This window comes from Eubalaena glacialis, chromosome 2 (assembly GCF_028564815.1).
Source record: "Eubalaena glacialis isolate mEubGla1 chromosome 2, mEubGla1.1.hap2.+ XY, whole genome shotgun sequence".
Classification (NCBI taxonomy): Eukaryota; Metazoa; Chordata; class Mammalia; order Artiodactyla; family Balaenidae; genus Eubalaena; species Eubalaena glacialis.
In genome coordinates, this window is record NC_083717.1 from 153,939,632 (window position 1) to 153,952,733 (window position 13,102).

General features: G+C 37.7%; 1 protein-coding gene across 1 annotated transcript in view; it reads right to left on the bottom strand.

Moving 5' to 3' along the window:
* Positions 1-897: 897 nt before the first annotated feature.
* RTN1 (reticulon 1) overlaps positions 898-13,102 on the bottom strand; it is a 236,775-nt gene continuing 224,570 nt past the window's right edge. Inside the window, exon 9 of the mRNA XM_061182626.1 lies at positions 898-1,321. Coding sequence (XP_061038609.1) covers positions 1,279-1,321 — 43 coding nt within the window. The 3' untranslated portion in view covers positions 898-1,278. The remainder of the gene's footprint in view (positions 1,322-13,102) is intronic.

Sequence of the window (13,102 nt, forward strand, 5' to 3'; positions counted from 1 at the left end):
TTGACTTTTGACTTTAACAGTGAAATAACATAGGCAATTGGACTTCTGCAAAAAGTAGTGAACAATCCTTAGAAGACTTAGCTTGGTGAGGGCAGGAATGACTATCTCTCTTATTCACAGCCCTGTTCTGAGTGCTTGGCACACAGTAGGTGCTCCACAAATAATTACCAAAACAGTGAGTTCATAGCAATTATAATTGTTTTATGACAGTATTGTGTTGCATATTATTATAAGAAGTTTATGAAAGGATTTATATAACTTTCAAGTTTTTAAAAAACTATTTAAATTATCTGCATAAACCTCACAGAGTACAATATTAAGGGTGTTTTCCAGTTTTACCAGTCTCCAGTGATTTCTATTAATAACCCAAAGGAGCCATATACTATGTTGGAGTTGGACTATGTGGTCCTGGACACAGGAGTAAAGTGAGCACTTGGCCTCAGCCTTCCCAGCACGTTCACAGGAGATTTTATTTCTTAGAGCTTTTGCATTTTCTGGTGAGATCATGAGAAGAGAGGGAGAAGTTTCTACATTTAGTAACATTTATTTATGCATTCAGTATCAAGTACATAAGTGCAAATATCCAGAGTCCATAATTAAGTCCATTAGGAACTACAGAGAAAGTAATACAAATTGTAATAAAGTTAACATGCTGGTACTTTTTAGTTACCATACATGTAAATCAGCCCATCAGTCTCACACAACAAAAGTACTGCATGTTTGTCTTGGGTTTATTTGTTTATTTAATTATTTTAAGTTATACAAAACTGATTACCCTAAGTACGGTCGACTTGTTTTTATTTTTATGTTGTGTGTGTTGGAAAAACACTTAAACATCGATCTACAAGTCTATATATTGTTATTAAAGATTAATCCAAGCAACAACCCAAGGACATATAAGCGATTTCCACTATTGCATCAGTGCACTGGGCAGGAAAGGCCTAGCCACAGGGAACATGAGAAGCTACAGAAGCATTGCAGAGAGAAGAACACCGACGAAGGAAAGATAACTTGGGTTCTCACCATCATGCACTTTTTTTTAGCAACACAAAATTAAAAAACACATCTAATACACTTTTCTCTATGCTTTAGTGCTTGACACAAGTGACTCAAATATTCTAAGAGTACAGAAACAGCCTAAAAACAGCTGTTTTAAAGTTTGTCTCTAAGATTATGATACTGGGGGGGAGAAACAATCAATTTATAGTAACATATAAGACAGAGCTGTTACCACTTCAGACATTCCTCTTGGTGTCCAGTCCCTGGTGGGGTACTGATTTACTCAGTGTGCCTTTTAGCGCCTGGGATTTTAGCCTGAATCCTAAAAAAACAATATCAGAAGATGGTAAATCACAAGTGTTATTTTTTTTTTTTTTAAACATCTTTATTGAAGTATAATTGCTTTACAATGGTGTGTTAGCTTCTGCTTTATAACAAAGTGAATCAGTTATACATATACATATGTTCCCATATCTCTTCCCTCTTGCATCTCCACAAGTGTTATTAATGAAATCATTTTATGACATCATTATGTGTTGTTGCTTTAATTAGCTAAGTGACCAAATAGCTTAATATTCCAAAAGATATTATAATTTTTATGTATGAGTGTCTATAAACACATTTCTATGCAGCAATAAGAAGAAAGTATAAATTAGATAATGAATGACCCAAGGAAGCCATATTCCTTAAATTATAACTTTTTAGGTAGACGAAGAGATCAATTTATCTCAGAATTATAGAAACTGTGATATAGTTAGGTGACCATTTATCACTCAGTCTGGGACACTTCTGAAAGAGAAAGAGGGTGCTGTTACTAACTATGCTAGGACAACAAGCATAAACATGGATGGTTCCAGGTAAAGAAACATATGGTCACCCTCAGCATAAACTGCCCAGAGCTAGAATTAAGAAACCTGAATCCTAGTTTCAGCTCTCTACTAATTAGCTGTGTGACATAGGCCAGCTAATGAGCTTTCTTGGTCCTAGAGCATTTATTGGGTGCAAATTAGATATCTCCAATGCCCCTAAAATTCTGTGATTCTCACAGTATGGCAGTATTATTTTAGGGTAGGTTTATACTGGAAGCATTTTGTTTCATTAAATCAAAGCTTTATGAGCTCCCCATGCAGAGTCTGACTGAGACCTTCCTCTGTCCTAGGCACCCTTCTACATGCTGGAATTCAGTGAACAGAAGGGAGAAGGTCCTGCTTTCATGGAGCTTTCATTCTCCTAGGGGTTGAGGAACCATAAATAAACAAGTAGATAAACAAGAGAAGTACATATGGTGATAAATGCTATTAAAAAAAAAAAACCCAAACAAGATGGAATGATAGGCAGTGAGGGGGCAGCAGTGATAAGCTGGGAGATGCCTACTTTAAATCCACTGATGTGAGAAACAGATGCCCAAAGAGGCCACCAGGCAAATATCTGGGTTTGAAGTGTTTCAGGAAGAGGAAGCAGGGAGTGCAGAGGCCATAAAGTGAGGACAAGATTAGGAGGCAAGGAGAGTAGAGACCAGTGTGCTTGGTGAGTGAGGAGGGGAGGTCTGAGAGGCAGGTGGTAACCCGACAGTGTTGGAACTTGTGGGCAGTGGTAAGGAATTTAGATTCTATTCTGTGGATGGGAAGCCATGATGAATTTTAGGCAGAGGAATGATGTGATCAAAGAAGATCATAATGGTGGTTATGTGAAAAAACTGGGGAAACAGAGGTGAGAGCAATAACGGATGGGGGAAAACTATAGCAGTCCAGGTGCCAGATGGCAATGGCCTGGGTGTTATGAAACTGGAGCCTTGGAAATGGAGTGAAGTGAACACTCTGGGGATCTAGTGTGGAGATGGAGCTGACAGGACCCACCTGCCATGTTGATGGATTGAATGTGCAGGCAAGGGAAAGACAAGAGAGTAATCAAGGAAGATTCTTTGATTTTTGGCCTGAGCAACCAGGTGAATGATAATGCCATTTACCAAGACAGTGACGACTGAAGGAAAAATAAATTCTGGGCAGAAATTGCAAGATCTGTTTGGCCACGTTGAATTTGAAACATCTTTGGGACATTCAAGAGAAAACATCAGAGAAGCAGATGACTAGACCTGGCTCTCAGTAAACCTTTCCTTTTTAGATTTATTTTTATTATTTATTTATTTATTTATATTTATTTTTGGCTGCATCAGGTCTTAGTTGCAGCACGCAGGATCTTCGTTAAGGCATGCAGGATCTTTTCTTGCAGCGCGCATGCTTCTCTCTAGTTGTGGCATGTAGGCTCCAGGGCGCATGGGGCTCTGTAGTTTGTGGCACGCAGGCTCTCCAGTTGAGGCGCATGGGCTTAGTTGCCTCGTGGCATGTGGGATCTTAGTTTCCTGACCAGGGATCAAACCCGCAAGTCCTGCATTGTAAGGCGGATTCTTTACCACTGGACAACCAGGGAAGTCCCTCAGTAAACCTTTTGATTTAGACTTTATACATCTATTCAAAACATCTAGACTTGCACTGATTTTTAAAAAAATGTCTCAAGCACATCACTGACTCATATTTAGCTATGACCAGTTAACCAATTAAAACCCTCCAGGTATTTTTTTTATACATAGTACTGTTGTACCCTATCTCACCTTCACCTCCCTTTCCTCCCATTCTATATTTGTAAAGCTGACTTTTTAAAAACCTAAACTTGTGGAGATACACATTTTGGAGTCCTTGACACAGAGATAAACTTTGAGGTCAAAGGACTGGATGAAAGGTGAACCAGAGAAGGAGGAGCCAAGAGAAGACACTGGGAGAAAGCAGCTGAGGCTTGAGCAGTGTCACTAGTCAAGACAAGTGTTTAACAAAGATAGCAGTAGTGTTGAAGAGTATCTGAGAGGTTGAGAGGGATGAGGATGGAGTGATGACTGCAAGATATGGCAATATGGAAGTCACTGGGTCCCTGACAAAGAGCAACTTCAGTGCTCAGGGTGAAGGCCTGATTGAAGTGAGGTGGGGAGAGACGAAAGAGATAGCAAGGACATAAGACTGGAGAAATTATGATTGTGGAAATAAGCACATAGAGGCAGAAACTGATAATGCAGCTGAGAGTGCGAAACATTCCAATAGAGACACCTTAGGTCTGTCTTCTCAAAAGTTTAAGATCTAGAGCTCTACCCACCACCAGTCCCTCCCATCAGGAAGCTTGCACAAGCCTCTTAGATAGCCTCATCCACCAGAGGGCAGACAGCAGAAGCAAGAAGAACTACAATTCTGCAGCCTGTGGAAGGAAAACCAGATTCACAGAAAGATAGACAAAATGGAAAGGCAGGAGTTTTTACCAGATGAAGGAACAAGATAAAACCCCAGAAAAACAACTAAATGAAATGGAGATAGGCAACCTTCCAGAAAAGGAATTCAGAATAATGATAGTGAAGATGATACAGGATCTCAGAATAAGAATGGAGGCAAAGATCGAGAGGATGCAAGAAATGTTTAATAAAGACCTAGAAGAATTAAAGAACAAACACCTAGAAGAATTAAAGAACAAACAAACAGAGATGAACAATACAATAACTGAAATGAAAAATACACTAGAAGGAATCAATAGCAGAATAACTGGGGCAGAAGAACGAATAAGTGACCTGGAAGACAGAATGGTGAAATTCACTGCTGCAGAACAGAATAAAGAAAAAGAATGAAAAGAAATGAAGACAGCCTAAGAGACCTCTGGGACAATATTAAATGCAACAACATTCGCATTATAGGGGTCCCAGAAGGAGAAGAGAGAGAGAAAGGACCAGAGAAAATATTTGAAGAGATTATAGTCAAAAACTTTCCTAACATGGGAAAGGAAATAGCCGCCCAAGTCCAGGAAGCGCAGAGTCCCATACAGGATAAACCCAAGGAGAAACGCGCCAAGACACATAGTAATCAAATTGACAAAAATTAAAGACAAAGAAAAATTATTGAAAGCAACAAGGGAAAAAGGACAAATAACATACAAGGGAAGTCTCATAAGGTTAACAGCTGATTTCTCAGCAGAAACTCTATAAGCCAGAAGGGGTGGCACGATATATTTAAAGTGATGAAAGGGAAGAACCTACAACCAAGATTACTCTACCCAGCAAGGATCACATTCACATTCAGTAGAGAAATCGAAAGCTTTACAGACAAGCAAAAGCTAAGAGAATTCAGCACCACCAAACCAGCTCTACAACAAATGCTAAAGGAACTTCTCTAAGTGGGAAACACAAGAAAAGAAAAGGACCTACAAAAACAAACTCAAAACAATTAAGAAAATGGTAATAGGAAAATACATATAGATAATTACCTTAAACGTGAATGGATTAAATGCTCCAACCAAAACACACAGGCTCACTGAATGGATACAAAAACAAGACCCATATATATACTGTCTACAAGAGACCCACTTCAGATCTAGGGACACATACAGACTGAAAGTGAGGGGATGGAAAAAGATATTCCATGCAAATGGAAATCAAAAGAAAGCTGGAGAAACAATACTCATATCAGATAAAATAGACTTTAAAATAAAGAATGTTATGAGACAAGGAAGGACACTACATAATGATCAAGGGATCAATCCAAGAAGAAGATATAACAATTATAAATATATATGCACCCAACATAGGAGCACCTCAGTACATAAGGCAAAGGCTAACAGCTATAAATGAGGAAATCAACAGTAACACAATAATAGTGGGGGACTTTAACACCTCACTTACACCAATGGAGAGATCATCCAGACAGAAAATTAATAAGGAAACACAAACTTTAAATGATACAATAGACCAGAGAGATTTAATTGATATTTATAGGACATTCCACCCAAAAACAGCAGATTACACTTTCTTCTCAAGTGCACACAGAACATTCTCCAGGATAGATCACATCTTGGGTCACAAATCAAGCCTCGGTAAATTTAATAAAACTGAAATCATATCAAGCATCTTTTCTGACCACAACGCTATGAGATTAAAAATCAATTACAGGAGAAAAAACGTAAAAAACACAAACACGTGGAGGCTAAATAATACATTACTAAATAACCAAGAGATCACTGAAGAAATCAAAGAGGAAATCAAAAAATACCTAGAGACAAATGACAACGAAAACACGATGATCTAAAACCTATGGGATGCAGCAAAAGCAGTTCTAAGAGGGAAGTTTATAGCTATACAAGCCTACCTAAAGAAACAAGAAACATCTCAAATAAACAAACTAAACGTACACCTAAAGGAACTAGAGAATGCAGAACAAACAAAACCCAAAGTTAGTAGAAGGAAAGAAATCGTAAAGATCAGAGCAGAAATAAATGACATAGAAACAAAGAAAACAATAGCAAAAATCAATAAAACTAAAAGCTGGTTCTGTGAGAAGATAAACAAAATTGATAAACCTTTAGCCAGACTCACCAAGAAAAGTAGGGAGAGGACTCAAGTCAATAAAATTAGAAATGAAAAAGGAGAAGTTACAACGGGCACCGCAGAAATACAAAGCATCCTAAGAAACTACTACAAGCAACTCTATGCCAATAAAATGGACGACCTGGAAGAAATTCTTAGAAAGGTATAACCTTCCAAGACTGAACCAGGAAGAAATAGAAAATATGAACAGACCAAGTAATGAAATTGAAACTGTGATTAAAAATCTTCCAACAAACAAAAGCCCAGGACCAGATGGCTTCACAGGTGAATTCTATAAAGCATTTAGAGAAGAGCTAACACCCATCCTTCTCAAACTCTTCCAAAAAACTGCAGAGGAAGGAACACTCCCAAACTCATTCTACAAGGCCACCATCACCCTGATACCAAAACCAGACAAAGATACTACAAAAAAAGAAAATTACAGGCCAATATCACTGATGAATATAGATGCAAAAATCCTCAACAAAATACTCTCAAACAGAATCCAACAACACATTAAAAGGATCATACACCATGATCAAGTGGGAATTATCCCAGGGATGCAAGGATTCTTCAATATATGCAAATCAATCAATGTGATAAACCATATTACAAATTGAAGAATAAAAACCATAGGATCATCTCAATAGATGCAGAATAAGCTTTTGACAAAAGTCAACACCCATTTATGATAAAAACTCTCCAGAAAGTGGGCATAGAGGGAACCTATCTCAACATAATAAAGGTCATATACGACAAACCCACAGCAAACATCACTCTCAATCGTGAAAAACTGAAAGTATTTCCTCTAAGATCAGGAACAAGACAAGGATGTCCATTCTCGCCACTATTATTCAACGTGGTTTTGGAAGTCCTAGCCCCGGCAATCAGAGAGGAAAAAGAAATAAAAGGAATACAAATTGGAAAGAAGAAGTAAAACTGTCACTGTGTGCAGATGACATGATACTATACATAGAGAATCCTAAAAATGCCACCAGAAAACTACTAGAGCTAATCAATGAATTTGGTAAAGCTGCAGGATACAAAATTAATGCACAGAAATCTCTTGCATCCCTATGTACTAACAACAAAAGATCAGAAAGAGAAATTAAGGAAACAATCCCATTCACCATTGCAACAAAAAGAATAAAAGACCTAGGAATAAACTTACCAAAGGAGGTGAAAGACCTGTACTCAGAAAACTATAAGACACTGATGAAAGAAATCAAAGATGACACAAACAGAAGGAGAGATATACCATGTTCTTGGATTGGAAGAATCAATATTGTGAAAATGACTATACTACCCAAAGCAATCTACAGATTCAGTGCAATCCCTATCAAATTACCAGTGGCATTTTTTACGGAACTAGAACAAAAAATCTTAATATTTGTATGGAGACACAAAAGACCCTGAATAGCCAAAGCAGTCTTGAGGGAAAAAAACGGAGCTGGAGGAATCAGACTCCCTGACTTCAGACTATACTACAAAGCTACAGTAATCAAGACAATATGGTACTGGCACAAAAACAGAAACATAGATTAATTGAACAGGATAGAAAGCCCAGAGATTAACCCACGCACCTATGGTCAACTAATCTATGACAAAGGAAGCAAGGATATACAATGGAGAAAAGACAGTCTCTTCAATAAATGGTGCTGGGAAAACTGGACAGCTACATGTAAAAGAATAAAATTAGAACACTCCCTTACACCATACACAATAATAAACTCAAAATGGCTTAAAGACCTAAATGGAAGACTGGACACTATAAAACTCTTAAAGGAAAACATAGGAAGAACACTCTTTGACATAAATCACAGCAAGATCTTTTTTGATCCACCACCTAGAGTAATGGAAATAAAAACAAAAATAAACAAATGGGACCTAATGAAACTTAAAAGCTTTTGCACAGCAAAGGAAACCATAAACAAGATGAAAAGACAACCCTCAGAATGGGAGAAAATATTTGAAAACGAATCAATGGACAAAGGATTAATCTCCAAAATATATAAACAGCTCATACAGCTCAATATTAAAAAAACAAACAACCGAATCCAAAAATGGGCAGAAGACCTAAATAGACATTTCTCCAAAGAAGACATGCAGATGGCCAAGAAGCACATGCAAAGCTGCTCAACATCACTAATCATTAGAGAAATGCAAATCAAAACTACAATGAGGTATCACCTCACACCAGTTAGAATCGGCATCATCAGACAATCTACAAACAATAAATGCTGGAGAGGGTGTGGAGAAAAGGGAACCCTCTTGGTCTGTTGGTGGGAATGTAAATTGATACAGCCACTATGGAGAATAGTATGCAGGTTCCTTAAAAAACTGAAAATAGAATTACCATATGACCCAGCAATCCCACTACTGGGCATATACTGACAGAAAACCATAATTTAAAAAGACACATGCACCCCAATGTTCATTGCAGCACTATTTACAATAGCCAGGTCATGGAAGCAACCTAAATGCCCATCGAGAGATGAATGGATAAAGAAGATGTGGTACATATATACAATGGAATATTACTCAGCCATAAAAGGAATGAAATTGGGTCATTTGTAGAGATGTGGATGGATCTAGAGACTGTCATACAGAGTGAAGTAAGTCAGAAAGAGAAAAACAAATATCGTATATTAACGCATATATGTGGAACCTAGAAAAATGGTACAGATGAACCGGTTTGCAGGGCAGAAGTAGAGACACAGATGTAGAGAACAAACGTATGGACACCAAGGGGGGAAAGTGGCAGGGGGGGTGGTGGTGGTGGTATGAACTGGGAGATTGGGATTGACATGTATACACTAATATGTATAAAATAGATAACTAATAAGAACCTGCTGTATAAAAAATAAATAAATAAAATTCAAAAATTAAAAAAAGAGTTCAAGATATATGTTTTAGTTTTGAAATGCTTTAGAATACCACAGTAGACTAGGTGTTAACTAATTCTACTCTTCTCCCATCATGGACGTCCTTTTTACCACATTTGTAACAGTGGTCAACTAACTTTTATGTGAATACTTGAATGGGTGTCAGTGAGCTCACTGTTTCATGCGGCGAATGGTTTCATTGTTGAACAACTCTAATTGGTACTGTTTTCCCTCACGTTTCATTCAAATCTCAGAAGTTCTGGACTTTCCAGTCACAGCTTGTTAGAGAAAAAAAGGAAGACTACTTCTTTCACAATGTTAGACCTCCAAATATTTGAGGATACCTATTGTGTTCTTTTAAAGTTATCTCTTTTCCAGAGTAATCATCCCCAGTGAAGCTGGGCTGTCACTCGCCATTACTGTCAGATTTCCAATACTTCAGTACCCGGTCATCTTTCTGACATTACTCCAGTATATAACTGCAGCTGTTAATATGTCCAACTCTGAAATTTAACACAGATATGGAATGACAATATGGAATATGAAACAACTATGGCCTCTTTTGATTTTGATTTATACTTCTATTAATAACATCTAAACTTGCATAGATTTTAAAAAATATGCCTCAGTACATTATTGACTCATATTTGGCTGTGGTCAATTCATCGATTAAACCCCCTCCGGTATTTTTTACACAGCTACTGTTGTACCCTATCTCATCTGCCCTTCTTCCCATTCTATATTTGCAAAGTTGACTTTCCTAAATATAGAACTTTGCTTTCCCTGTCAGTTTTATTTTATTAATTTCAGTTCACAGTTCTACATTACTCAAGATCACTTGATTCATTTTGAATATTGAGTTTTGCTGTCTTCTGAATGTGCTTTTGCTCTAAGCTATGTGTCACCTAGAACTCTGATGAGTATATTTGATTTGTCTTCACATAGTCATGTGAAATACTGAGATGGAAAGTCATGGAGTCAAGGGCAGAGCCCTCTGTCACATTACTACACCTTGCCCCAGATGGATATTTGATGGATTAATGAACATCCCTAGGGTCTACTATTTCAACCTTCTAGAACTCTACCACTTGTGCTATCACCTGGACCGTACATCTCCATTTTCTCCTCAAGGACACCAGGAAGACTTTTCTAGTACCTCCACTGAAATCCAAATTCTTGCTGGTTAGAGCAGGCTGTATGATCCCTCAGTTTAGTGATCACAGAACGATCTGAGTATTTACCTACATTTTTACTAATTCACTCTGGAACTTTGCTTGAAAGTAGGCATTCGATTCATCAAAAGGTAATTTCTAGAATCTGTTTTTCTCATTTGAAAATCAGGACAGTTCCTGCCCAATTTCAGACTATTTTACCATCCTAGAATATAACTCACCTGGACATGGAGAGTTGTATTCACTTGAGGCAGATTTCTTATTAGGTTTTCAGTTATTTAAAGCTTTAATTTCCTCTAAAATATTTATTTTACCTTTTCAAATTTGTCAGCCTTTAGAGCTGGAAAACTGAGACACAGGAAGGTTAACTGACTTGGACAGGTTCATCATCCACTCAGTATAGAGAAGGGAGGGGCACCAAGGTCTCCTGACCCAGTCTGGGACTGTCCTCCACAGCCCTCGTGAACTGATCTCTAAGCAGTAGAAGGATGATCATGATCATGATCACTGAATATTTATTGACTGCTTCCCATGTCCAAGTAAGAGTACTTTATAGACGTTATCTTTTCAATGTATAGATAAGGAAACAAGCTCAGGGAGTCAAATAACATGCATAATGAACTTATATAGCTAAAAAATGCCAGAAATGGACTCAAACCAGTCTATCTGATTCCAAAGATCATGTTCTTAACTGTTTCACTAAAAGGGTGTGAGTTCCTTTAGTGGAGTTATTCTAGCATGGAATCAGAATTTCAGAGGTTGAAGGAGCCTTAGAGGTAAGATCCCACCAAGAAATCTCCTTCAAAATTTAGTGTCAGGCAAAACAGATTCTTTTGAAGAACTGCTGTTTCCTCCTTTCTGGTAACAAGAACTACGTAACTTCCCCAGTTTCTCTTTTTGTTCTTAGCTTCCTTTCTATTCCTTTTCAGATCCTTGATTTCCAATTTTAATTTAACCAACTATACTGTATACCTACATTCATATATTTTACTTCTCTGCCATCTCTCCTTTCCCTTCATTTTAACAGGCCTATACCCTTTCGTTTGAATTCTAATAGCCTCCCAGCTAATCACCACATCTCCACTTTCCTCTCCAATTCTCCTCCCACTAGACTATCATAGTAATCTGTGCAAAATACAAGTCTGATTACATCAATCTCCTGCATAGGAACATCAAGGGCAGGCTATTTCTTGCTGAGTCAGAGTCATAACTCCTTACAGCGTTCAATACTTGTCCTCTGCCTCTCTTTCTAGACCCTTTCCAGTTCATCTTTCCATTCATTTAAACTTCAGATACACTGGTTGACTCACTGCTCCCTGAACTTGGCCTACATTTTCATGTTTCTGCCTCTACCTGTATTATTTCTTCTTGCAATGTCTTTCCCCTCATCATCCACCTGATGAGTGTTTACCCATCTTTCAAGGCTGCTATAGATTGAATGTTTATGTCTCGCTCCACCCCTCACCCTGCCCCCACAAAATTCATATGTTGAAACCTAACCCCCAGTGTGTTGGTATTAGGTGGTGGGGGCCTTTGGGAGGTGATTAGTTCACGAGAACGGAGCCCTCATGGATGCAATTAGTGCCCTATAAAAGAGAACCCAGAGAGCTTCCTTCCACTTCTGCCATGTGAGGACACAGAGAGAAGTCTGCAGCAGAACCTGACCATGCTGGCAAGGGCCCTCATTTTAGTAGCTCTCCATTATCCCCTCCAGGTAAGACCAGTAGTTTTCTTATCTCTCTCACTTTAATATTTTATGCAACTCTATTGTCATTCTTATACTGTCTTATAGTTATTTCTTTACAGTTTTGTCTGCACCTATAGGCTGAGAGCTCTGCTAGGATAGGATCATCTCATTCCTCTTTATACTCTCTGTGCCTGTTACATGCAGTTCCCGTAAAACAATAAGTATGTCTTTTTTTGGAAGCAAGCAACTAATCAGTCAAATAAAAAATTAAGAGATGTGATTTGTTCAAGATCCTCAAACTAAGTATTGGACGACTGAGCACTAAAACTTCTATCCTCCAGTTTCCAAGCTCCTATTCTAGTGTTCTTTGCTGTAGTTCCTAAACACAGTTCTAACTGCCAAAAAGGCACCTAGGGAGTTCATTAAAATATAGATTACAGGTCCCTTATTCTAGGAATTCTATTTCCATAAGTCTGTTGTACAGTCTGGGAATTCATTTTTTTAACAGGTTCCCCAGGTTTGGTAAACACCAAGTTTCATATTATACCATGCTGCCATTTCTTAGTACAAAGTAATGAATATCCTTAATTTATTGATTTTCATTAGGTATTAGTTGCATTTGTGTCCAAGCTGATAATTTCAGGCATTTTGAAATGTGCTACAGATCTGATACAGATTCAAATTCACCATGAATTTAAGAGGAAGAATATAAACAATACACAGTAAAAAACAAAAATCTTTATATACTTCAGGAGAGAACTGTAACTGATGATATGCAAATCAAATAGCAGAGGAACTTTAAAGTGCTTGTTTTTTTCTTATTTGTTTGTTTTGTTTTATACATCTCTTACTATGTAAAATACTTCCCTTGAATTCTGACCATCACCTAGGTCTAGCCACATGATTCTAAGATTACTAGAGAGAAAGTCCAGTTTTTTGAGACATGTATTTGTAGTTGAAGCTTAGGTCA